The sequence below is a fragment of the Anomaloglossus baeobatrachus genome, chromosome 4, assembly GCF_048569485.1.
Source record: "Anomaloglossus baeobatrachus isolate aAnoBae1 chromosome 4, aAnoBae1.hap1, whole genome shotgun sequence".
Lineage (NCBI taxonomy): Eukaryota > Metazoa > Chordata > Amphibia > Anura > Aromobatidae > Anomaloglossus > Anomaloglossus baeobatrachus.
In genome coordinates this window covers 629,782,358-629,809,297 of record NC_134356.1, presented here as the reverse complement: position 1 = coordinate 629,809,297, position 26,940 = coordinate 629,782,358, and the positions used below count along the sequence as shown (strand labels likewise).

Sequence of the window (26,940 nt, the reverse complement as noted above, 5' to 3'; positions counted from 1 at the left end):
TAGCATAAATTATAACCTAAACTTTACAAGCTACTATCTCCACAATGAGAGAGGACAAATCTAATATATAAAGCTGAATGTGTGTGTGTGTGTGTGTGTGTGTGTATGTGTATGTATGTATGTATGTATGTCCGGGATTGGCATCTTCACCGTCACAGCTACAGGCACAAAATTTTGCACACTCACACTTCTGGACCCCGAGAGCGTCATAGGCTATGTTTTGAGGGGAATTTTAACCCTGCGCTTTACAGTTATTCACCAAAAAACCTGCCTCCATTAAAGCGAATAGAGCTGGAAGCCACAGTGCAGCCAGAACTTCAGAAGAATGCGCAGCCACGCCCTTATATGGAATGTTGGCGTGTCACAATGCAGCGAGGGAAAGAGGCAGACACAGACAGGGAAAGAGGCAGACACAGACAGGGAAAGAGGCAGACACAGACAGGGAAAGAGGCAGACACAGACAGGGAAAGAGGCAGACACAGACAGGGAAAGAGGCAGACACAGACAGGGAAAGAGGCAGACACAGACAGGGAAAGAGGCAGACATTATAATTTTCTATCTATTTGGTGGTTTTTGTGTGCAGAATACATTTTTGTTAATACATTCTATTTCTTTATCGTTCCTATGGGAGACCCAGACCATGGGTGTATAGCTACTGCCCCCGGAGGACACACAAAGTTACTACACTCAAAACGTGTAGCTCCTCCCTCCTAGCATATACACCCCCTGCTAGCCAGTCCTAGCCAGTTTCATGCTTTGTGTCAGGAGGATCACACACACACATGCATCCTTTTTTGATTTTTCATTTTTCTAAAGATTTGGAAGAAAAGCGGGTCCACTGGACTCCCGGCATGTCCCTTCTCACCCCCCTGGCGGTGGTGCTGTTAAGGTTGACTTCACGGCAGGAGCCCTTCATGCCGCGCTCCTTCACCATCCCTTAGGGGCTCTGGCTTGAAGTTAGAGCCAACACGGTTCTCACTGCCTTGCAGGAGACCGGCCTCCATCCGCAGCCCTTTTGCAGGACCCTGCTGGACGGAGCACTGAACCCCCCACCCCACCCAGGGACTGGGCCCTGCGTCTCAAAGCTAAGTATAGAGACGTTATTCAGAGGGTCCTTCTGCAATGTGGGGCACTTTTATTGGGGGGGACAGTGATTTACTTTGATAATGCTGCTTTTTACTGTGTTTCCGTCCGGTTCCACGGTTTTTACTGAGAACCGCGCCGATGATGCCTGATTGTCGGCCGCATGCATAACTCTAGGCCCCAGCTTCAGCCGCGGCCTAGTTTCGTTTCGTTCCCCTGCATGTCAGTCATGCAGGGGGACACTGCAGCGCCGCCCGCCGGCCGCTCTGCACAGGGGAGGACCCTCCTTTTTGAGGAGATGATTCCCTCCCCTGTACATCTCCTTAGCCCTCCGATTCCCGCTCCTGGGTTAACCCCCCCCCACCCCCTCACTCTGGCGCCATTTTCTCAGCGTTCTTAGTACACTGGTCGGCGCTGGCTGCTCTGCAGTGCAGAGGGAGTGAATATCTGGCTGGGGGTCCAGGCTTGGAATCCGGAGGGCACTCATATAGCGGCCTGATAAGTCACAACCTCTGGTTGTGCACTTTTATACACTCTCAGGGCATTCTGAAGGAGTTAATTCTTTATTATAGAACCTCCTCCTCAGCAGCATGTCTCACACTAGGAGCAAAGCTCCAAGACTGTACACTACATGTTCTGCATGTAAGCTGATATTGCCTGAACCGGCACAGACCCACACTGTAATGGTTCTTATGTGGTGGTACCTCAGCCTGGAGTCTCCCCAGGCTGAACCCCTGTCTTGGGTATTCTAGACATTCTAGACAGAGCCCCCACCTCTGCAGCATGTCTCACAGAGCGAGGCTGCAGGCTGTTTTTATTGTCCACTGCAGGAGATGCGAATGAACCGAGCTCGTAACCACTGTGGCCCCTCAGCTTGGAGGCTCATTAATGGTCCCTCCAGCTGCTCCGGTTTCGGTGGCTGACCCCTGGGGGAATCCTATTTCCAGGGGTCGGCTGTCCCGGCATCTGCTGAGCATGCAGCCCCCTTCTCAGGGCGTTTTCTGCTTCAGCTCGCTCAGCAAAGCTCACAAGGGACTCTCCTTCTGGGCTCAGACCCCGTCCTCCTGACAGGGAGACGCAGGGTCCCCTGTCCTCCCCGTCCCGCAGCTCCGATTACGAGCTGACTCACTGGACGAGGAGGATGTCTCTACCAGGGGCTCGGACGCTACCTTATGTACATTGATCCGTCCGTAGGTGACGCAGATGCGAATGATTGGATTGCGTCCATTATACTTGTACTGGACATCCATCCGCCTGTATCAGGGGAGTATTCCCCGCTGGCAGAAAGGCATCAGTATACCTTTAATAGGACGAGGAGTGTGTTCTTTAACCACTCCAGTTTTCAGCCCGCTGCGTCCAAGCCCACAGCCTGTCCTGCAGACCCCACAGCGGGGTTCTGCTGCCTGTCTCCCCCCTCCCATCAGAGGTGGTCAAGGAGTGTACTCATTCGCCAAGGGTGGCCACTCCGGTGTCTAGACTTTCAGCCCGGATAGTTGTATCAGTGGCTGACGGCACCTCTATAAGGATCCCACGGTACATTAATTTTGTACTGGACCTCAATCAGCCGGAATTACCTTATCTAGGTGAACACAACGTGTGTTCCTTAACCACTCCAGTTTTCAGACCCCTGTCACCTGCCCAGGGTCCGCTCTGACAGTCGCTTCCCATGAAGCGTGATTCTGAGGACTGTGTTTCCCCTGTCCACCAATGGTGGTCAAGAAGTGGGCTCATTCACCTCAGGTGGCTCAGCCCGGACCGTTATGTCAGTGTCTGATGGCTCCTCACTTAAGGTTTTGCGGTCCGCCCGGTTGTCCTTTTGGCAAAGTCGGTATGGGGGCGGCAGGAGCTTCGTTCTCAGCTTTACAGCAGTGCGGTTTTTTTGTTCCTTCTCTGCTTCTCTGGAGGAGATGCATTCCCGCACAGGGACTCTATGCCCAAAACGGTTGCCTGAACTTCCAGACTTCAGTCTTTTCATCCTCTGCCAGGTCTGCCAGGCTGGACACCGCACGGCGGTGGTCTTGGCTACTTTCCTCGCTATCCGCAGGCCCCTGTGGCTTCGGAGGGACCAGTTTCCTCGGAACCAACTGGATGAAATTAAGGAAGCTCTTGGCGGGGAGTGTTCTTCCTTGCCACAAACCTAAACCAGGGAACCTGTCCAGGGCAGGAATCAGTCGAGGTTTCGTTCTTTTCGTTCCTCCATCTGATCGTCCTCTCGCTCGGCCTAGGTTCATAGAACCAAATGGCTCGAAGCTGCGTCTTCAGAAGACCGCAGGAGATGCTGCCACTGAGTCAGCTTCCTCCGAGCTATCTAGCCACGCCAACAACCTCCTTGGTCGGGGGCAGGCTCTCTCCACTTGGCGACGTAGGGTTCTAACACGTCTCCGTTCAGTGGGGGCGGGATTATATCTCCCATGGCTACAGGATGGAATTCTGTCCACCCGCCAAACAGATTTTTTCTGTCAACTCCTCCCGGCTCCAAGGCTGCCGTCTTCTCACAGGCCGTGGCATTTCTTGCAGGCCAATGGAGTAATTGTACCGGTTCCCGACTGGGAACGGTTCTGAGATTTTTGCTTAAATCTATTACTAGTCCCCGAAGAGGGCGGTGTCTTCCGACCTGGATCTTTAGCTTTTCAAGCATAGTCAGGTGTGGCGTTTTCACATGGCGTCTCGGTTTTGTTCCGTGTGTTTTTCACCGGATCAATCAAGAACCCAATGAGATTCCCTAGCAGCCATCGGCATCAGGGATACCTATCTGCAGGAGTCAATCGCAGTTTCACACCAGCGTTGACTACGTTTTGACAATCGGAGTGGTCCAATTTGTGGCTTTTCCCTTGGGGTTAGCCACGGCCCCTCGAGTATTCTCATTGGGGCAGCTGTGCTTCAGGTCCTGCACCCCTAGGGATTTGCAGTGATCTTTTGCCCTGGACGGCCTTCTCGAGACTCTGTCGGCACTTGTGAAGCTGCTCTTAGTCGATCAGTAGTCCCTCCGCTGGCGGTCGACGTCGTTCTATCAGACACCATATACAGGTGCTGGTCAGACGGTGGCGTCAATGGGAGCGATTCCTTGCCCAGTTCCTCCTGCGTCCTCTGAGACTGGATGTTTTCCGCTGTACAAGCGAACTCCCTCCTCCCACGGGGTGGTGGCTTCGCCACTGACCAGGGGCTCGTTTCAGTGGTGGCTTCGGCCACTCTGTCTCAGGGGCGCTCCTTTCTGGCCCCGTCCCGGGTGATCCTCACCAGGATGCTAGCCTATCCGCCTTGGGAGCAGTATATCTCCACCGTGGAGCGCAGGGCGCTTGGACTCTGTCCGAATCAGCCCTCTGGATCAATGTGCTGGAAATCAGAGCTGTATTTCTAGCTCTCTAAGCCTTCACCATCTGTTGGCGGCTAGGCACATTCGAGTCCAGTCGGACAACGTGACAGCGTTTTCCTACATCAGCTTCCAGGGCGGGACACTCAGCCGCCTGGCAATCTTGGCGGCTCAACATTCTTCAGTGGACAAGGGACTCCTAGTCCACCGTATCCGCAGCCCACATCCTAGATGTGAAAACTGCGAGGCAGACTATTTCAGCTGTCCAACCGTGGTCCACAATCCTCAGGTTTTGCGGTAGACACACTGGTTCATGTTTGATCCCAGCTTCGTCTCTTTACGTATTTCACCCTCTACCTCTTGTCCAGAGTCCTGCGCAAGATCAGTAAAGGGGGCCGTCGGGTCATTCTCATACTCCAGACTGACCCAGGCAGGCTTGGTACTCTGACCTGCTCCTTCTGTCCGTTGGGTTGCCATGGCATCTTCCGGACCGTTCAGACCTTTTCTCAAGAGGTCCGTTTTTTCCGTCAGAATTCTGGATTCTCAGATTGACGGCGTAGCTCTTGAGTCCTGGATCTTGGCGACTTCTGATATCCTTCCTGAAGTCATCTCCGCTATGACTCGAGCTCCAAAGTGTCCTTTGACCTTTTTGGCCTTGCCGACCCTCCTGTCCCTTCCACAGTCCGGTCTACAGCTAGGACTATCCCTCATTAAGGGACAGGTCTCGGCTCTGTCAGTATGTGCCAGCGGCGTATTGTCCGGCTGGCTCCGGTGCGCTCCTTTAAGGGCGCATCTCACATCATTCCGCCTTTCCGGCGGCCTATGGAGCCCTGGGACCTTAATCCGGTCCTCCCGGTTCCCGGAAACCCCCCTTTGCGCCTCTTAGGGAGGTTTCTTTGTTTCATCTTTCACAGAAAGTAGTCTTTCTAGTGGCTATATTTTCCCGCCAGAGAGTTCTGGCTGCACTCTCTCGGAGTCACTCCCTTTTTTTGGTCTTTTGCATCAAGACAAGGTGGTCTTCGTCCGACTCCGGATTTTTTTCCCTAAGGTGGTTACTGCTTCCACCTTATCCGGGGCAATTTTCCTGCCTTCCTTTTGTCCGGCTCCTGTTCATCGCTTGAGGAAGCGTTGCATATCCTGGATCTGGTGCGGGCGCTCCGGATCTATGTGTGTCGCACCGCCATTATTAGGCGGTGCACCTCTCTCTGGTGCTGACTGCTAGTCAGCGTAGCGGTCTCTCGGCATCTAAGCCGACCCTGGTTCGTTGGCTTAGGTCGGCCATTTCCGAGACCTACAAGTGTACTCAAGTGCCTTCCCCGCCGGGGATCAGAGCACATTTGATCAGACCTGTCGGCGCCTTTTTGGGCTTTCAGGCACCAGGTTACGGCTCAGTAGGTCTGTCAGACTGCAGCTCGAATTAGTCTGCATACTTTTTCGAAGCACTACCCACGGCATGCTCATGCTTTGGCAGACGCGGGCTTGGGCAGACGCATTTTTCCGGCGTCTGTCGCCCATTTGTGAAGTTAGGTTTGCCTGCTTCTCAGTTGTCTGTTTATTCCCACCCATGGACTGCTTTTGAACGTCCCATGGTCTGGGTCTCCCATAGGAACGATAAAGAAAAAGAGAATTTTGTTACTTACCGTAAATTCTTTTTCTTATAGTTCCGTAATGGGAGACCCAGCACCCTCCCTATTGCCTGTTGGCAGGTTTCTTGTTCCGTGTGTCTTCACCGGCTGTTATTGTTGTAGACAGAAGTTCCGGTTCTTCCGGATTTTACTCTGTCTCTTCTTGTGGGTGGATGTCCTCCTTCAGCTTTTGCACTAAACTGGCTAGGACTGGCTAGCAGGGGGTGTATATGCTAGGAGGGAGGAGCTACACGTTTTGAGTGTAGTAACTTTGTGTGTCCTCCGGGGGCAGTAGCTATACACCCATGGTCTGGGTCTCCCATGACGGAACTATAAGAAAAAGAATTTACGGTAAGTAACAAAATTCTCTTTTTTGTTAACAGCAGTTATTAACCCGGGCGAAGCCGGGTAGTACAGCTAGTTAACTAATAAAAGCCATGATTTATTCAGCTCTGCAGCTGCTATTCCATGATGTGGCCAGATAACATACTCAAACTGGTGAAAGCCCCTCTGTATCCCCCACTGGGGTGTCTGATCCCGCAGCCATTACACCACACTTGAAACATGAGGGCAGCCAGCGTCCTACTGAAGACCCCCAGCACTGTTTGATCCCATGAAGTTCAGGAGACTGCAGAGTCAAAAGCAAATTAAAAAAAAAATAAAGGGTTTAAAAAAATTCTTAAATAAGAATTTAAATCACCTCCTCCCTTTTCCCAACATAAAAACCAATAAGCATATAATGCATTGCTGTGTCCATAAAGTGATTGGTGTCCTGCAAAACTCCAAGTTTCATCCAGAAGAAAAAATACCCAAACTATCGCTCATTGAAGAAAAGCCACAAAGTTGTCCCCGTCAGGATGGGATCAATATTTCTCTTTCCATCCGCTCCGCTGGCTGAGGCTTGGTTTTTGCATTTGCTTAGTTACGTCATTGCAGGTATCCACCTCGCGTGAACTCCTCCGGGATCCGACACCAGGGCTTTTATGTCCTTTATATAACATCGGGGCTGGACTCCATGTTTTTGCTGACCCTGCGGTCACACACATTTGCTACCATGTGATGTCATTTTAATGGTAGATTTGTAAGAAACACCTTATCCCAGTTCTGCTCTGAGAATAAGGCCTGTAATCTCATGGTGGTAAGGGCACAAACCAGTTAGACCAGTTCATCTCGTGCTACTTATGGAAGTGCCTACAATAACAATGGCCTGGTGCAGGAGCAGATCCTCCTGTGCACTTTGCTCCGGTGGCTCTCCAGCTCTGTTGTCTCTTTATGAAGCCGAATAACGGGGTTGTCCAGTTTGGCGTCTCTGTAGATGATTACCAGATTAGACTCCATTCACGTTTGTAGAGTCCACCCGTATACATGGGGAAAATCCTCAGCACATACGTCAAATATAACCATAGGCCCCCATTTCACTCGCAGAGGCCAAAAGTGTATCATTTTGGTCTCTGTTGACTGGTTTATGTATAAGGCCAGGGCCACACGGGGGACTGATGCGATCCTCGCATGACACTCTGCTCACGCTGGCAGCACAGTGGGAGCCGAGTGTCACTGCGACGGAGGTCCAATCATGCGATCAGACCACAGCTGCGGGGGGCGGGCCGGCTCTGAGGAGGGGCGGGCCGGCTCTGAGGAGGGGCGGGCCGGCGCTGAGGAGGGTTGGGAGGGATTTATCTCCCTCTCTCCTCCTTTGCCGGCTATTGACATTCTCGCCCTGCACTCGTGGTACACTGGTGTACTGCGAGTGCAGTGCGATTTTTTTCTTGCCCCATAGACTTGAATGGGTGTGATAGGAACAAGGATCGTATTGCACCCGCAGCATGCTGTGATTGTTTGTTTTCTCAGTCCGATTAGGGCTGAGAAAATAATAGCACATGGGTGCTGACACATAGGCTAATATTGTTCTGAGTGGAATGTGATGTTTTATCGCATTCCACTCGCTCCGATTTTCATGCCGTGTGTCTTAGGCCTAGGGCCGCTTCTCTAATGTTGCACAGGTCTCTCTACAGGCTTTGTGTTTCCTACGATGGCCGAGTTTGGACATGTGACCACTGCAACAAGTCACTGGCCGCAGCGGTGACTAACCCTGTTATACACATAACATGTACAGCAAGAACTGTGAACTCTTCCTTTCTCCTCGGGGGGCGCAGTAGGGGATTTGAACACTTTGTGCTGGATTTCTCACACAGATAACAATTGATCTCTGGGGGTCCTAGCCCCCTGTGACCTTACCACCTTGAGTATTCTGTGGTTCATGGACCGGATCGCTCCCCATGCATCTTATGTGCCGGTAGATCACTCCTTGTATGCCATGATATGTTGAATACTTGCTGTGACGTTAATCTCGTTTTATGTTTTTCCTTACAGTCTGTCCGAGCTCTCATCTCTGACTTCAAAGACCTGTGTACTCCCATGTACAAAGCCGTCCATATATTTTTCACAGACAGTGAGTATGGATATTAGTGGGGTTCAGTATAGAAAAACCCATTGCATTGGATTTTGTATGAGATATTGCACAAAATGTTTAATTAAAAAATGATGTACCAATCATTACGAGCGTAAAATTGAAAGGAAATTACTCCTGATTGCCCATGACCGTCACCGCGGCCTCACCATAAGGGTCCCTTTGACAACTTGTGCCTGTCTTGTCCTCAGCTTGTCCTGAAAGTCTCTTCAATGAATTGGGGAAATCCAGAGTACCGAAAGTGATCAAGACGTTCAAGGAGATTAATTTGGCGTTCCTCCCATATGAGAGTCAGGTAAGTCGTATCACTCACTGTACCAAGAGGCGTGGTGCTGTTACTAACGCCCTATGCGTTAGTATAGGATTATAGTATAGTATAGTATAGTATTATAGTATTTATACTTTTAACATGCATTCCCTTTTTTTTTTTTTTTTAAAGCTTTGTTACCTATATTTTTGGGGGGTGGCGCTTTTGCAGCTACATATTTTTATTTTTATTTTTTTTCTGACAATTTGGACCCTATAGAGACGTCCACATCGGTAAATGGCAGGGGGGAAAAAGCCAAAACCAGAAGTTATGCGTTTAGATAGAAATTTCACTGGCCCCCAAACACTGTATGCTGCAATCCTCAGTAAGACCAGACTTAACCCCTTAACGACCGCGGGCAGTAAAATTACGTTCTAGCGGTCATAACGTTACTGCCCGCGGTCTGCCGGCGGCAGCATGCCGCGATCGGCGCACATCTCAGCTGATTTTCACAGCTGAGATGTGTGCCTGCTAGGCACGAGCAGAATCGTTATCTGCTCGTGTCGTTTAACCCCTTAAATGGCGCTGTCAATATGTAACAGCGTCATTATAAGCACGATCGCGGTAAACTTTTACTTACCGCCCGATACCGGAAGTCACATGACGCGATCACGTGACGTCTGGTAGTTGTCATGGTAGCACAGGGTCATGTCAGGACTCCTGTACTACACATGAATTGCTTTCACTTTCGCTGTGCCCGCGGCACAGTGAAAAACAAAGTGAGCGTATCTGCTGTTTACAGCTATGTAGCTGTGATCAGCAGATAGTACAGAGCGATCGGACTGCTGATCGCAATAGCCCCCTAGGAGGGACTAGTAAAATAAAAAAAAAGTTTTAAAAAATTAAAAAAAAAAACCCTAAAAGTTCAAATCACCCCCCATTCGCCCCATTGAAAATTAAAGGGTTAAAAAAAATAAATATACACACATTTGGTATCGCCGCGTTCAGAAACGCCCGATCTATCAAAATATAATATCAATTAATCTGATCAGTATACGGCGTAGCAGCAAAAAAAATCCAAACGCCAAAACGACGTTTTTTTGTCGCCACAACTTTTGCGCAAAATGCAATAAGAGGCGATCAAAACGTAGCATCTGTGCAAAAATGGTACCGTTAAAAACGTCAGCTCGAGACGCAAAAAAAAACCCGTCACTGAGCCATAGATCCCGAAAAATGAGAACGCTACGGGTCACTGAATATGGCATAAAACGAGCGCCACTTTTTTCGGACAAATTTCCGTTTGTTTTTTGGTTTTTTTTAATCCCTTATATAAAAGTAAACCTATACATGTTTGGTGTCTATGAACTCGCACTGACCTGAGGCATCATATCCACACATCAGTTTTACCATATAGTGAACACAGTGAATAAAATATCTCAAAAACAATAGTGCTATCGCACTTTTTTTGCAATTTTTCTGCATTTGGAATTTTTTTGCCATTTTCCAGTACACTATATGGTAAAACTGATAGTTTCAGTTAAAAGTACAGCTCGTTCCGCAAAAAATGAGCCCTCACATGACCATATTGACTGAAAAATAAAAGCGTCTCTCAGAAAAAGAATGGCGAAAAAAAAAACGGAAAGCGAAAAATCGGCCGGTCGTGAAGGGGTTAAAGGGGATTCACACGAACAAACGTCATTTTAATGTTGATTGTAATCAATAGATCTTAGAATAATAATTTCCACAATTGAATGTGTTAAAAAAATGTTCCTGTGCTGAGATAATCTTGTATATGTGTCCCTGCTGTGTGCTGTGTAATGGCCGTGTCTGACCATACAGGGACATGGTCTGATCATATCATATCTCCTGGGCCGGGGAGGAAGCAAAAGAGTATACAGATATTACAACTGATTCTTTCTTTGTCGCTCCATTGGGAGACCCAGACAATTGGGTGTATAGCTTCTGCCTCCGGAGGCCACACAAAGTATTACACTTTAAAAAGTGTAACCCCTCCCCTCTGCCTATACACCCTCCCTTGGATCACGGGCTCCTCAGTTTTATGCTTTGTGTGGAAGGAGGCACACATCCACTCATGCATTCTCATACATAGTTATGTCGGTTGGAAGAAAAGAGGGCCCCCACGGGGTCCCCGGCATGTTCCCTTCTCACCCCACTACGTCGGCGGTGTTGTTAAGGTTGAAGTACCCATTGCGGGTACGGAGGCTGGAGCCACATGCCGTCTCCTTCACCATCCCTTAAGCGGCTCTGGGAGAAGTGGGATCCTAAGCGGTCATCCATTTACTGGGACCGTGCTCCATCCGCAGCCCCTGTGGGAACCTGCCGGACCGGAGCCTCTTCAACCTCAGGGACCGGGCCCTGCAACTCAAAGGTACTCTGTGTCCCCATTGGGGACTGTGCAGGGAGCGCACCTTCTTCCCGGAAGCCGCGGCGGCTGCTGAATTCAGGAGGCCGGTGGACTTCCGTGCCTGCTTGTCGGGCGCGGTCTCAAATTTAGTCCCCGGCTTTATCGCGGCCTAGTGGCAAAAATCCCGCCCCCGGGCCTGCCTGTCAGGGGTAAGGGCGGGATTACCGACCTGACGTCGGATGTGAGGGCTGGAGCATCCTGCATGTTTCCTCCCCCCTCACTGATCACTGTGGGGACCCCAGATTCCCGCACTTTCCTGGCGCCGCCCACGGCTCCACTCCTCCCCTGAGAGCTCCGGCAGCCATTTTTTGGCATTCTGCCGGTGGAGGATTCTCAGTGAACAGCTCTGCAGCTCCAGGGGATCCAAGGCAGGGAATCGGGAGGACACACTCCGCTCGTTAGCGGTCGGTAAGCCACACCGGTCACCCGGTGCTGGTCCCCCTAGGGTGCCGGATTAGATACGTATATATCTATATCTATCTGTTCGGTGGGCTATATACCCCTTTACCATATACCCTCAGTGATCACTCTCCTAGGAGACAACAGCATGTCGTCCACAAGGAGCAAGTCTGCTAAGGCTACTTTCACACATCCGGTTTGAGCCCTGCGGCTCAATCCGGCTGTGAAAACTATGCAACGGATGCGGTGAAAACACCGCATCCTTTGCATAAGTTTTTACATGCGGCCGGTCCGGTTTTTTCCGGTTGCGGCATGCTACTGAGCATGCGCAGTGGAAAATACCGCATGCGGCGACCGGATGCGGTTTTTTCCGCATCGCGCCGCATCCGGCCTCCATAGGGATGCATTGAAAAATGCGCCGCAGCGGCCGGATGCGGCGCGATGCGGTGTTTTTTGCCGGAGCAAAAAACGTTGCAGGGTACGTTCGATCCGGCCGCCGCATCGGCTACATCTGCCGCATGCGGCAAAAACCGGACCGAACGCAAGCCCCTGCGGCACAATGCGGCACTAATGTAAGTCAATGCAAAAAAAAACCGCAATCGGCGTTGCAAAAGCCGGTTGCGGTTTTTCTGCAGAACGCCGTATTGTGCCGCAGAGCAAAAATCCGGATGTGTGAAAGTACCCTAAGGCACAGGGTTTTTTTGCGGCCTGTACCTCTTGTGGGGCTATGTTACCTGCGGGTTCCACCTACCCTCACTGTGAGCAATGCTCGACCCCTGTTTCGCTTGCTCAGCCGGAGCCTTGGACACTGGTGGGCCCCTCGGCTCATGTAGACCCCCCTGCTCCCCCTGACCAGGCTGCAGGGACAGAGTTCGCCTCTTTGGCTGAGAAACTCTCTGAATCACTTTCTCAATCCATTGCTCAGTCTATGGACAAATGGTCTTCTAAGCTGCTAGAGGCATTGCAGTCCAGACCGGACCTTTCACAGGCCCCGGCCCCTGTGGGCTCGTCTCCTCCAGGCCCCTCTCGGTCCGCGCCGAAGCGCGCTCATAGGTTGGCCCCTCGGTCTCAGGCGGAAGACTCCTGCCCCGACCGTAGTCCTGGACCGGCTAAGCGGCCTCGCTGGGACTCTTCCCCGACTTCCTCTCGCTGCTCGGGATCCCAGCTTGGGGACTCTCTGGAGGATGAGGCGGACGTCGCAGCTCAGGGCTCTGACCCTGACGTCGCCCTTAACCTTGATACACCTGAGGGGGACGCCTTAGTAAATGATCTTATCTCGTCCATCAACCAGGTGTTAGATCTCTCCCCCCCGCCTCCTCCTGTAGAGGAGTCGGCGTCTCAGCAGGAGAAACACCAGTTTCGGTTCCCTAAACGTACACGCAATACGTTTTTTGATCACTCTAACTTCAAGGACGCTGTCCAGAATCCCAGAGCGGTCCCGGACAAGCGCTTTACTAAGCGCCTCACTGACACGCGTTACCCCTTCCCCTCTGAAGTCGTTAAGGGTTGGGCTCACTGTCCCAAGGTGGATCCTCCAGTCTCAAGATTGGCGGCTAGATCCGTGGTGTCGGTTGCAGATGGCTCATCACTAAAGGATGCCACTGACATCCTACGCCATGAATGCCGTCCTGGACTCTGCTAGCCGTACAGCTGTAGCATCCGCTAACTCTGTGGCAGTCCGCAGGGCCATGTGGCTGCGCGAATGGAAGGCAGATTCGGCTTCCAAGAGGTTCTTAACCGGTTTGCCGTTTTCTGGCGACCGTTTGTTTGGCGAACGATTGGATGAGATTATTAAGGAATCCAAGGGAAAGGATTCCTCCTTACCCCAGGCCAAACCTAAGAGACCTCAACAGAGAAAGGTTCAATCGAGATTTCGGTCCTTTCGTCCCTCCGCCAAGTCCCAATCCTCTTCGTCCAACAGGCCAGAGAAGGGCCAGAGGAACTCCTATGTGTGGCGATCCAAGTCTCGCCCACAAAAGGCCGCAGGAGGCACTGCCTCTAAGACAGCTTCCTCATGACTCTCGGCCTCCCCTGACCGCATCCTCGGTCGGTGGCAGGCTCTCCCGCTTTGGCGACGCCTGGTGGCCACATGTTCAAGACCGATGGGTGAGAGACATTCTGTCTCATGGTTACAGGATAGAGTTCAGTTCTCGTCCTGCGGCTCGCTTCTTCAGAACCTCTCCGCCCCCCGCTCAGGCCAACGCACTTTTTCAGGCAGTAGCCGCTCTAAAGATGGAAGGAGTTGTGATCCCCGTTCCCCTTCAGGAACGTGGTCGCAGATTTTACTCCAACTTGTTCGTGGTGCCAAAAAAGGACTGGTCATTCCGTCCCGTTCTGGACCTCAAGCTACTCAACAGACATGTGAGAACCAGACGGTTCCGGATGGAATCTCTCCGCTCGGTCATCGCCTCAATGTCACAAGGAGACTTCCTAGCATCGATCGACATCAAGGATGCTTATCTCCATGTACCGATCGCACCCGAGCATCAACGTTTCCTGCGTTTCGCCATCGGGGACGAACACCTCCAGTTCGTGGCATTGCCTTTCGGCTTGGCGACAGCACCACGGGTTTTCACCAAAGTCATGGCATCCGTTGTGGCGGTCCTGCATTCTCAGGGCCACTCGGTGATTCCCTACTTGGACGATCTCCTAGTCAGGGCCCCGTCTCGGGTGGCGTGTCAACAAAGTCTATCTGTCGCTCTGGCGACTCTCCAGCGGTTCGGGTGGATCATCAACTTCCCGAAATCCAAGTTGACACCGACCCAATCACTGACGTACCTTGGGATGGAGTTTCATACCCAGCAAGTGTTAGTCAAGCTTCCAAGCGACAAACAGCTTTCTCTGCAGGCAGGGGTGCAATCCCTTCTTCGGAGTCAGTCTCACCCTTTAAGGCGCCTCATGCACTTCCTGGGGAAGATGGTGGCAGCTATAGAGTCAGTCCCGTTCGCGCAATTCCATCTTCGGCCACTCCAATGGGAGATTCTCCGCAAATGGGGCAGGAGTTCGGCTTCCCTCGACAGGAACGTCTCTCTTTCCCTTGCAGCCAAGACGTCACTTCAGTGGTGGCTCCTTCCCAACTCTCTGTCGCAGGGAAAATCCTTCCTACCCCCAACCTGGGCTGTGGTCACCACGGACGCGAGCCTGTCAGGGTGGGGAGCGGTTTTTCTCCACCACAGGGCTCAGGGAACCTGGACTCCGATAGAGTCATCCCTTCAGATCAATATTCTGGAGATAAGGGCAGTGTATCTAGCCCTATTGGCTTTTCATCGGTGGCTGGAGGGCAGGCAGATCCGTATCCAGTCGGACAACGCCTCTGCCGTCGCATACATCAACCACCAAGGCGGCACTCGCAGTCGTCAAGCCTTCCAGGAAGTCCGACGGATTCTGCAGTGGGTGGAAGCCACAGCTTCCACCATCTCCGCAGTTCACATCCCGGGCGTGGAAAACTGGGAAGCAGATTTTCTCAGTCGTCAGGGCATGGACGCGGGGGAATGGTCTCTGCACCCAGAAGTGTTTCGAGAGATCTGTCGCCGCTGGGGAACGCCGGACGTCGATCTCATGGCGTCACGGCACAACAACAAAGTCCCGGCATTCATGGCACGGTCTCAGGATCACAGAGCTCTGGCGGCGGACGCGTTAGTTCAGGATTGGTCGCAGTTTCGAATGCCTTATGTGTTTCCTCCTCTGGCAATGCTGCCCAGAGTGTTACGCAAGATCAGGTCCGACTGCCGTCGCGCCATTCTCGTCGCTCCAGACTGGCCGAGGCGGTCGTGGTACCCGGATCTGTGGCATCTCACGGTGGGTCAACCGTGGGTGCTTCCAGACCGCCCAGACTTGCTGTCACAAGGCCCGTTTTTCCATCTGAATTCTGTGGCCCTCAACCTGACTGTGTGGCCATTGAGTCCTGGCTCCTAGCGTCTTCAGGGTTATCTCAGGATGTCATTGCCACCATGAGACAGGCCAGGAAGCCTACGTCCGCCAAGATCTATTATAGGTCTTGGCAAATCTTCCTATCCTGGTGCGCTAATAACGGTTTTACTCCATGGCCGTTTGCCTTACCCACTTTTCTTTCATTCCTTCAATCCGGAATGGACAAGGGTTTGTCACTTGGCTCTCTCAAGGGCCAAGTATCTGCGCTCTCCGTGTTTTTTCAAAAGCGCCTAGCCAGGCTTCAGCAGGTCCGCACGTTCCTGCAGGGAGTTTGCCACATAGTCCCACCTTACAAGCGTCCGCTGGAACCCTGGGATCTTAACAGGGTGCTAACGGCTCTTCAGAAACCACCTTTCGAGCCATTGCGGGATGTCTCTCTCTCACGTCTTTCGCAGAAGGTGGCCTTCCTAGTGGCAGTCACATCACTTCGGAGAGTGTCTGAGCTAGCAGCGCTGTAATGCAAAGCCCCCTTCCTGGTGTTTCACCAGGATAAGGTGGTTCTGGGTCCGGTCCCGGAATTTCTCCCTAAGGTGGTATCCCCTTTTCATCTCAATCAGGATATCTCCTTGCCTTCATTTTGCCCTAATCCAATTCACCAGTGTGAAAAGGATTTGCACTCTTTGGATCTGGTGAGAGCACTCCGGCTCTACGTGTCTCGCACGGCGCCCCTGCGTCGTTCAGATGCGCTCTTTGTCCTTGTCGCTGGCCAGCGTAAGGGTTCGCAGGCTTCCAAGTCAACCTTGGCTCGGTGGATCAAGGAACCGATTCTCGAGCCCTACCGTTCTTCTGGGCTTCCGCTTCCTTCAGGGCTGAAAGCCCATTCTACCAGAGCCGTGGGTGCATCCTGGGCATTGCAGCACCGGGCTACGGCTCAGCAGGTGTGTCAGGCAGCTATTTGGTCTAGTCTGCACACTTTCATGAAACACTATCAAGTCCATACCTATGCTTCGGCAGACGCCAGTCTAGGTAGGCGAGTCCTTCAGGCGGCGGTTGCCCACCTGTAAGAGAGGGCCGTTTTCTGCTCTTTTTATCGAGGTATTCTTTTACCCACCCAGGGACTGCTCTTGGACGTCCCAATTGTCTGGGTCTCCCAATGGAGCGACAAAGAAGAACGGAATTTTGTTTACTTACCGTAAATTCCTTTTCTTCTAGCTCCTATTGGGAGACCCAGCACCCGCCCCTGTACCCTTCGGGCTGGTTGTTTTTTTGTGTACACATGTTGTTCAGGTTGAATTGTTCTTTTGGTTCATGGTTTGCAGTTCTCCGAACATCCTTCGGATTGCATTTACCCTAGACCAATTTATAAGTTTTCTCCTTCCTGCTTTTGCACCAAAACTGAGGAGCCCGTGATCCACGGGAGGGTGTATAGGCAGAGGGGAGGGGTTACACTTTTTAAAGTGTAATACTTTGTGTGGCCTCCGGAGGCAGAAGCTATACACCCAATTGTCTTGGTCTCCCAATAGGAGCTAGAAGAAAAGGAATTTACGGTAAGTAAACAAAATTCCCTTCTTTTGTGAGGTAAAACATCTCTTTGTAAAAAGTTTTATCTCACAGAATTATTTGCAGTCCTGTGCTGGAAGGTCTGTACACTCTTTTGCGTCCTCCCCGGCCCAGGAGCTGGGATATGATCAGACCATGTCACTGCATGGTCAGACACTACCATTACACAGTACACAGCAGGGGGGACATATATAAGATTATCTCAGCACGGGGACATTATTTTTGTAATAACATCCAATTGTGGAAATTATTATTATTCCAAGATCTATTAACCTCATAACGACGGCCGTACGACTTAAAGCGGCGGCAAAACAGGGTACTTATTCTGTTCCGCCGCTTTAAAGCGGCGGCCCGAAAAAACCCTGTAGCGCCCCCCAGCGACCGAAAATCTCGGGGGTTTCAGCTACCGGGGGTAGCTGAGACCCCCCAGATTATGAATCGGGGTGTTTTTTTTGGACCCCGACCATGTGATCGCCGGTATACACCGTATACCGACGAACACATGAAAAAAAAAGAAATGGCCGGTAAAACTGATTTCTTTTTCATCTGACATGATCAAACATGTCAGATGAGAAAGAAATCTAACCCCCTAGTGCCCCCAAAGCCCCCGGTACCGGAGAGTCCCCCCACCCCCACCCCTACCCCCACCGGACATCCAAAATGGCGCCGAAGCGCACAGAAAACTGCAGCCGCCGCCGGCTCTGCAGTCATTTCCCTCCGATCTGAAATGATCAAACATTTCAGATCGGAGGGAAATGTCCTCCCCCTGACCCCTCCTCCGGTCCACCGGAGCCCTCTGGTCACCGGAGCCACCTCCGGTTCTCCAGAGCCACCACCCCCCTCCCCCCTCCGGAGCGTGGAAGATGGCGGCGCACAGCGCGCGGCCGCCTTCATTCTGCTCTTTCTGCCGCATGTGACACGTCACATGCGGCAGAAAGGTGTCCCCAGGTCCCACTAGGTCACCCCCCGTCACCCCCCCCCCCACCCCCAAGCCCCCGGTTATACGTTACCGGTCTGCCGCTCCGGGCCCGCGATCGCCGCCTCCTTCTTCAATGCTGGCGGCGCATGCGCAGACAGCGGCTGTCAGCTGGATCCCTGCAAGCAGGGATCCTGCTGACGTCGCTGATGCACAGGCTCCACTGTGGACCGGGGGAGGGTGAGTGCAGTGATCTGCAGCCACACTCCTCACATGGAGAGGCTGCTGTTCCAGAAAATGGGGGGTACGTTCTGTGAGCGTGCCCCTCATATTCTGGAATGAGCCTACTGCAGGTCACTCTGCCCTAGGTTGGACCGGGGCAGAGTGAGTGCAGTATTCTCAGATTACTGCACCCACACTGCTCATGGAGAGCTTGCTCTTCCAGAAAATGGGGGATACGTTCCCTGAACGTGCCCCCCATATTCTAGAAGGTCCAGAGTCGCCGAGGGACCTCCAAAATGGATTACAGCGACCGAAATTTCTTTATTTTCAATAAATTGGTAAAAGAGGAATGTTTCGGGGAGTGTTTTTTCAAATAAATTTTTTTTTTGTCTTTTTTTTTTCTATTACTGACTGGGTTAGTGATGTCGGGTATCTGTTCAGATGCCGTGACATCACTAACCCCAGGGCTTGATGCCAGGTGACATTACAGCTGGTATCAACCCCATATATTACCCCGTCTGCCACCGCACCAGGGCGCGGGATGAGCTGGGGCGAAGCGCCAGGATTGGCGCATCTAATGGATGCGCCACTTCTGGGGCGGCTGCGGCCTGCTATTTTTAGGCTGGGAAGAGTCCAATAACCATGGCTCTTCCCACCCTGAGAATACCAGACCCCAGCTGTCCGCTTCACCTTGGCTGGTGATCTAATTTGGGGGGGACCCCACGTTTTTTTTTTTTTTAAAAAAACGCCTGGTGAGCCCTCCAAATTGATCACCAGACAAGGTGAAGCTGTCAGCTGTGGTTTGCAGGCTACAGCTGTCTGCTTTACCCTAGCTGGCTATCAAAAATAGGGGGGACCCCACGTCATTTATTTTAATTATTAATTTTTTGGGGGGCTAAATACAAGGCTAGGCACCCTTTAGTGCCACATGAAAGGCACTAAAGGGCGCCAGCTTAGAATATGCAGGGGAATGGGACGTTATATTTGTTTGACATCTATCCATTCATCCATTGTAGCATTTTACGCTGTGTGCCCACAATCAGGGTTTGCAGCGTTTTGGGCGCAGAGTGTTTTCCCTGTGTCCATGACGCTGCGTTGTGCAGTAGAAGCACAGTGGAAGGATTTTTAGAAATCCCATGCCCAATGTGCTTCTTTTCTCCGCAGCATAAACCGACCTGTGGCGCAGCTTCCCGAGCCTCAGCATGTCAATTTATGCTGCGGAGATGAGTGTTCTCTGCAGGTAGCATAGAGCTCCACAGCGGCCTGAACCCAAATCGTGGGCATGGGCAGCTGCGTTCTCCCGTGCACAACACTCACATCTCTGCAGGAGGCTGACACTGTGTACTAGACGCCGTGTCGCTGGATCATGGCCACAGAGCCTAACAGTGAGACATTTGTTGCTACAGCAACATTTTTGTGAAGTACCTGTGGATTCAAAATGCTTACTATACTCCTGAATAAAATCCAGTTTCCAAAATGGGGTCACTTGTGGGGGTTTTCTGATGTATAGGTACCCAAGGGGCCCTGCTAATGTGACATGGTGCGCGCAATTTATTTCAACTTTTCCAGAATTCAAATGGTGCTCCTTCCATTCCAAGCCCTCCCATTTATCCAAACAGAGGTTTTTGGCCACATGTGGGGTATCCCTGTGCTCATAAGACATTGGATAACAACCTGTGGGGTCCACGGTTTGTTGTTGTCTCTTGAAAAAGTGAGAAATTTGATGCTAAAGCAACAGTTTTGTGAAAAAAATGAAAATTTTCAATATGGCAACCTAAGCTTATCAAATTCTGTGAAGTACTCGTGGATTCAAACTGCTCACTATACACCTTGATAAAAGCCTTGAGGTGTCTTGTTTCCAGAATGAAGTCACTTGTGGGGGACCGCCACTGTTTAGGCACCTCAGGGGCTCTCCAAATGCAACCTGGCGTCCGCTATTGATTCCAGCCAATTTTGCAGTCAAATGGCACTCCTTCCCTTCCGAGCCCTGCCATGCGCCCAAACAGTTGATTTCCACCACATATAAGGTATCGCCAAACTCAGGAGAAATTGCACAATAAATGTTATGCTGAATTTTTTCCTTTTACTCTTGTAAAAAAAAAAGCTACCTGGTTGAAATAACAATTTTGTGGTAAAATTTTTTTTTTTTTTTTTCATGGCTCAACGTTATAAAATTCTGTGAAGCGCCTGGGGGTTCAGGGTACTCACCAAACATCTAGATAAATTCCTTGAGGGGCCTAGTTTCCAAAATGGGGCCACTTGTGCGGGGTTTCTGCTGTTTAGGTACCTTAGGGGACCTCCAAATGCGACATGGTGCCCGCAATCTTTTTCAGCCAAATTTCCTTTCTAAAATTCAAATATTGCTCCTTTCGTTCCAAGCCCTCCCATTTGTCCAAACAAAGGTTTCAGACCACATGTGAGGTATCACCGCACTCATAAAAAAGTGGTTAACAAACCTTGAGGTCAAATTTTTGGAATTACCTCTTGAAAAAGTGAGAAAATTGATGCTAAAGCAACATTTTTGAGAAAATTATTAAAATTTTCAATATGACAACGTAACGTTAACAAAATCTGTGAAGTACCTGTGGATCTAAAATGCTCACTATACCCCTAGATAGAAGCCTTGAGGGGTCTAGTTTCCAAAATGGTGTCACTTGTGAGGGATTTCTTCTGTTTAGGTACCTTAGCGGACCTGTAAATGCAACATGGTGCCCGCAATCTATTTCAGCCAAATTTGCTTTCCAAAATTCAAATATTGCTCCTTCTGTTCCGAGCCCTCCCATTTGTCCAAACAGAGGTTTCTGACCACATGTGGGGTATCGGCGCGCTCATAAGAAAGTGGGGAACAAGTTTTGAGGTCCATTTTGTTGTGTTATTTCTTCTAAAAGTGAATAAATTTGGGTTAGAGCAACATTTTTAGGTAAAATTTAATTTTTGCTTTTTTTCATTCCACATTGCTTTTGTTCATGTGAAGCACCTGAAGGGTTAATAAACTTCTTGAATGTGGTTTTGAGTACTTTGGGGGGTGCAGTTTTTAGAATGGTGTCACTTTTGGGTATTTTCTGTCATCTAGGCCTATTGAAGTCACTTCAAATGTGATGTGGTCCCTAAAAAACTGGTTTTGTAAATTTTGATGTAAAAATGAGAAATTGCTGATAAACTTTGAACCCCTCTAACTTCCTAACAAAAAAAAATTTTGTTTCCAAAATTGTGCTGATGTAAAGTAGACATGTGGGAAATGTTATTTATTAACTATTTTGTGTCACAGAAATCTCTGGTTTAACGGTATAAAAATTCAAAAGTTGAAAATTGCTAAATTTTCAAAATTTTTGCCAATATTCAATTTTTTTCATAAATAAACACAAAAAATATTGTCCTAAATTTGGTACTAACATGAAGTCCAATATGTGACGAAAAAACAATCTCAGAATCACCGGGATCCGTTGAAGCGTTCCAGAGTTATAACCTCATGAAGTGACACTGGTCAGAATTGCAAAATTTGGTCTGGTCATTAAGGTGAAAATTAGCTCCGTCACTAAAGGGTTAATTAAGATCAACTTTAAAATTAACTTGGTTAGTGGGAAAACGTCTTTAACAAGCTATGCGGAGAGGGGAGGTGAAAGTAATGGCGGCTAGTGACATTTGTCATCTGTCTTCCATTATAACTGTTATTCCGTGAATAGCACAATCATAGAATATGCGATGAGGGAAGACTGATGGGACCCCTACTAATGTCTAGAACTGGGGTCCTGTGTCCCCTATGTGAGATGAGCAGTAGTTTTAACAGTTACTGGACCAGAGTGTGAGCAAGAAGCGCATTACACCATGTTATCTCAAGAATAGCATAGATGTAGTCTGAACACGCGGAGAGAGTGACCACTAGCTGCCATAATGGATGGCTGGCGCAGACCCTAGACATGTAGACCAAGGCTGTATAATAAGAATAGATTCGCTAGGACTTGATTTTCTTTTTCGCTCCTAATTGGGAGACCCAGACAGTGGGTGTATAGCTACTGCCCTCTGGAGGCCGCACAAAGAACTACACTTAAAAGTGTAAGGCCCCTCCCCTTCTGGCTATACACCCTCCCGTAGGAGTACAGATTCCTCAGTTTTAGCTTTGTGCGCAAGGAGGTCAGACACGCACGCATAGCTCCATTGTTTTTAGTCAGCAGCAGCTGCTGACTATATCGGATGGAAGAAAAGAGGACACATATAGTGTCCCCAGCATGCTCCCTTCTCACCCCACTGTATGTCGGAGGTGTTTGTAAGGTTGAGGTACCCATTGCGGGTTCGGCGGCAGGAGCCCACATGCTGATTCCTTCCCCATCCCTTTTTACAGGGCTCTGGGTGAAGTGGGATTTACCGGTCTCCAGGCACTGAGACCGTGCTCCATCTACAGCCCCTGGAGAAGATGCTGGATGGAGCGGAGTACATCAGGGACATGGCCCTGCTTCCTCAAGGTACTCTGTGTCCCCGTGCATTTGGCGCTCACACCGCAGCTTGCTGGGTGTTGTAGTGCGCCGGGGGACATCAGCGCTACGGCGCTTGTGCCAGGCCTCATTCAGCTTCGCTGAAGCAGGCACACTAGTGGGAAACGGTCGCGCCGGCCGCTGGGACTGCGGCGCGGCTGGCACTTGTGGTGCGCCGGGGACTTCAGCGCGGCCCGCGCTTTTACGGCGGCCGCGCTGATAACTCGAGTCCCCGGCTTTTGCGGCCTGCTTCCGTTCGTTCCCGCCCCCGGACCTGCCAGTCAGGAGAGGGGCGGGACGCTGGCCACGTCTAGGAACGGTCATGCCGGCCGCTGGGACTGCGGCGCGGCTGACACTTGTGGTGCGCCGGGGACTTCAGCGCGGCCCGCGCTTTTACGGCGGCCGCGCTGATAACTCGAGTCCCCGGCTTTTGCGGCCTGCTTCCGTTCGTTCCCGCCCCCAGACCTGCCAGTCAGGAGAGGGGCGGGACGCTGGCCAGTGCATCAGCGCTGAGGGCTGGAGTCGTTTTTACATACTCCAGCCCTCACAATCGGCACAGAGGGGACACTGTTCCCGCACTTTTGTTTGGGAACTCCCACGGACCGCCCCTCTCCACAGACGCCGGCAGCCATTCCTGCTGACACGCTGAGCTGCAGAGGGGAGCCGGGGAGACCCAGACAGGGAATCTGCAGCCTCTTACCCGCTATTCAGCGGGCGGTAAGCCCCCTCTTGTGCCAGTATTATTCTTAGTATTTTGTTTCTACAAATACTTTGTATTGCATAGCGCTGGTCGCCCTTTGGCTATAGACTCTCTCACATTGCAGAGAGCCAGCAACATGTCGTCCGTAAAACGCAAGGGTGCCAAGGCACAGACATTATATGCTTCCTGCACCGCTTGTGGGACTTTTCTACCGGCAGGCTCCACGGACCCCCATTGTGTGCAGTGCTCGGCCCCTGCGGCGCTTGCACAGTCGGGACCTCTGCTGGACGTGACCCAGGGTGTACCACCTGTGAATGCTGTCCAGGTGACAGGAACTGAGTTTGCAGCTTTTGCTGACAGAATGTCTCTCACTATGTCACAAATTCTTGACACATTGCGAGCTAGGCCTGTACTTCAGGCCACGGACACTGTGCAATCATTGCCCCCTGGTCCCCCTCAGCTCCAAGCTCCGGGACGGGCATATACACCTCAGGGTGAAGACTCTGACTCGGACGATGGCCCCGGGCAGCCTAAGCGGGCTCGCTATGACGGGCCTTCACATTCATCTCAATGGTCAGGATCCCAGCGAGATGAATCTATGGGTGATGAGGCGGACGTAACTGATCAGGATTCTGATCCTGGGACCGCTCTCAATCTAGATACACCAGATGGTGACGCCATAGTTAATGATCTTATATTTAACATCAATAAGATGTTAAATATTTCCCCACCAGCTCCTCTTGTGGAGGAGTCAGCTTCGCAGCACGAGAGAATCCATTTCAGATACCCTAAGCGTACTTTAAGCACTTTTCTGGACCACGCTGACTTTAGAGACGCAATCCAGAAACCCCACGCTTATCCTGAAAGGCGTTTTCCTAAACGGCTTAAAGATACACGCTATCCTTTTCCCCCTGAGGTGGTCAAGGGTTGGACCCAGTGTCCAAAAGTGGATCCTCCAATTTCCAGGCTTGCAGCTAGATCCTTGGTTGCAGTTGAAGATGGAGCGGCACTTAAAGATGCCACTGACAGGCAGATGGAGCTCTGGCTGAAATCCATCTATGAAGCGATTGGAGCGTCATTAGCGCCTTCTTTTGCGGCCGTATGGGCACTCCAAGCTATCTCAGCCGGGCTTGCGCGAGTTGACTCCGTCACACGTGCATGTGCCCCGCAGGTAGCACCATTGACCTCGCAAATGGCGGCATTCGCGTCGTACGCGATTAATGCTGTTCTTGACGCTACAAGCCGCACGGCAGTGGCGTCAGCCAACTCCGTTGTTTTGCGTAGGGCCCTGTGGTTGAGACATTGGAAAGCAGATTCTCATTCCAAGAAGTGCTTAACCAATTTGCCTTTTTCTCGTGACCGATTGTTTGGAGAGCGTTTGGATGAAATCATCAAACACTCCAAGGGTAAGGACTCATCCTTACCGCAACACAGACAGAACAAACCCCAACAGAGGAAGGGTCAGTCTGGTTATCGGTCCTTTCGAGGACCGGGCAGGTCCCAATTCGCCTCGTCAAAAAAGACTCAAAAGGACCAGAGACGCTCAGATTCTTGGAGGTCTCAGTCACGCCCAAAAAGGACAGCCGGAGGAACCGTTGCCAAGACGGCGTCCTCCTGACTTGCGGTCTCCGATTCCCACACCCGCGGTCGGTGGGAGGCTTTCCCACTTTGGCGACATCTGGCTGTCACACGTCAAAGACCGTTGGGTGAGGGATATTCTGTCTCACGGGTACAGGATAGAGTTCAGTTCTCGTCCGCCAACTCGTTTCTTCAGAACTTCTCCACCACCAGACCGAGCCGATGCTCTGTTGCAGGCGGTGGCCGCTCTAAAGGCGGAAGGAGTGGTGACCTCCGTCCCGCTTCAGGAACAAGGTCACGGTTTTTACTCCAATCTGTTTGTGGTCCCAAAAAAGGACGGATCGTATCGGCCCGTCCTGGATCTAAAGTTGCTCAACAGACACGTAAAAGTCAGGAGGTTCCGGATGGAATCCCTACGCTCCGTCATAGCCTCAATGTCTCAAGGAGATTTTCTAGCATCAATAGATATCAAGGATGCGTATCTCCACGTGCCGATCGCACCAGAGCATCAGCGTTTCCTACGCTTCGTCATACACGACGAACACCTACAGTTCGTAGCGTTACCTTTCGGTCTGGCAACAGCCCCCCGGGTCTTCACCAAGGTCATGGCAGCAGTGGTAGCTGTTCTGCACTCGCAGGGTCACTCGGTCATCCCGTATCTAGACGACCTGCTTATAAAGGCACCCTCTCAAGAGGCATGCCAACACAGTCTGAAGGTGGCACTAGACACTCTCCAGAGTTTCGGGTGGATTATCAACTTTCCAAAGTCTCATCTAACCCCGACCCAATCTCTGACTTATCTTGGCATGGAGTTTCATACTCTATCAGCGATAGTGAAGCTTCCACTGGACAAGCAGTGCTCGCTACGGACTGGAGTGCAATCTCTCCTTCAGAGCCAGTCGCACTCACTGAGGCGCCTCATGCATTTCCTAGGAAAGATGGTAGCAGCAATGGAGGCAGTCCCGTTCGCGCAGTTTCATCTGCGCCCTCTACAATGGGACATTCTACGCCAATGGGACGGGAAATCGACGTCCCTCGACAGGACTGTCTCCCTCTCTCAGACTGCCAAGGACTCTCTCCGTTGGTGGCTTCTCCCCACCTCATTGTCACAGGGAAAGTCGTTCCTTCCCCCGTCCTGGGCAGTGGTCACGACGGATGCGAGCCTATCAGGGTGGGGAGCGGTGTATCTCCACCACAGGGCTCAGGGGATGTGGACTCTGGAAGAGTCCACCCTGCAGATCAATGTTCTGGAAATCAGAGCAATCTATCTTGCCCTGCGAGCCTTCCAACAATGGCTGGAAGGCAAGCAGATTCGGATTCAGTCGGACAATTCTACGGCGGTGGCTTACATCAACCACCAAGGGGGAACACGCAGTCGCCAAGCTTTTCAAGAAGTCCAACGGATTTTGACGTGGGTGGAAAGCAGAGCGTCCACCATATCCGCAGTTCACATCCCAGGCGTGGAAAACTGGGAAGCAGACTTTCTCAGTCGCCAGGGCATGGACGCAGGAGAATGGTCCCTTCACCCGGACGTGTTTCAGCAGATCTGTTGCCGCTGGGGGACGCCGGACGTCGATCTGATGGCGTCACGGCACAACAACAAGGTCCCAGTTTTCATGGCACGGTCTCACGATCACCGAGCACTGGCGGCAGACGCCTTGGTTCAGGATTGGTCGCAATTCCGACTCCCCTATGTGTTCCCACCTCTAGCATTGTTACCCAGAGTTCTCAGGAAAATCAGGTCCGACTGCCATCGAGCCATACTCGTCGCTCCAGATTGGCCAAGAAGGTCGTGGTACCCGGATCTGTGGCATCTCACGGTAGGCCAACCGTGGACACTACCAGACCGTCCAGATTTGCTGTCTCAAGGGCCGTTTTTCCATCTGAATTCTGCGGCCCTGAACCTGACTGTGTGGCCATTGAGTCCTGGATCCTAGCGGCCTCAGGTTTATCTCAGGAGGTTGTTGCCACAATGAGACAGGCTAGAAAACCATCCTCAGCTAAGATCTATCACAGAACGTGGAAGATATTCTTAGCGTGGTGCTTGGCTCAAGGGTTTTCTCCCTGGC

The 26,940-nt window shown here is 51.3% G+C and overlaps 1 protein-coding gene across 2 annotated transcripts in view; it reads left to right on the top strand.

Moving 5' to 3' along the window:
* STXBP2 (syntaxin binding protein 2) overlaps nt 1–26,940 on the top strand; it is a 134,028-nt gene that overhangs the window by 46,010 nt on the left and 61,078 nt on the right. For both annotated transcript variants that reach the window (XM_075346368.1, XM_075346367.1), the window contains exons 5-6: nt 8,389–8,467; nt 8,677–8,780. In XM_075346368.1, the coding sequence (XP_075202483.1) occupies nt 8,389–8,467; nt 8,677–8,780 (183 nt within the window). The remainder of the gene's footprint in view (nt 1–8,388; nt 8,468–8,676; nt 8,781–26,940) is intronic.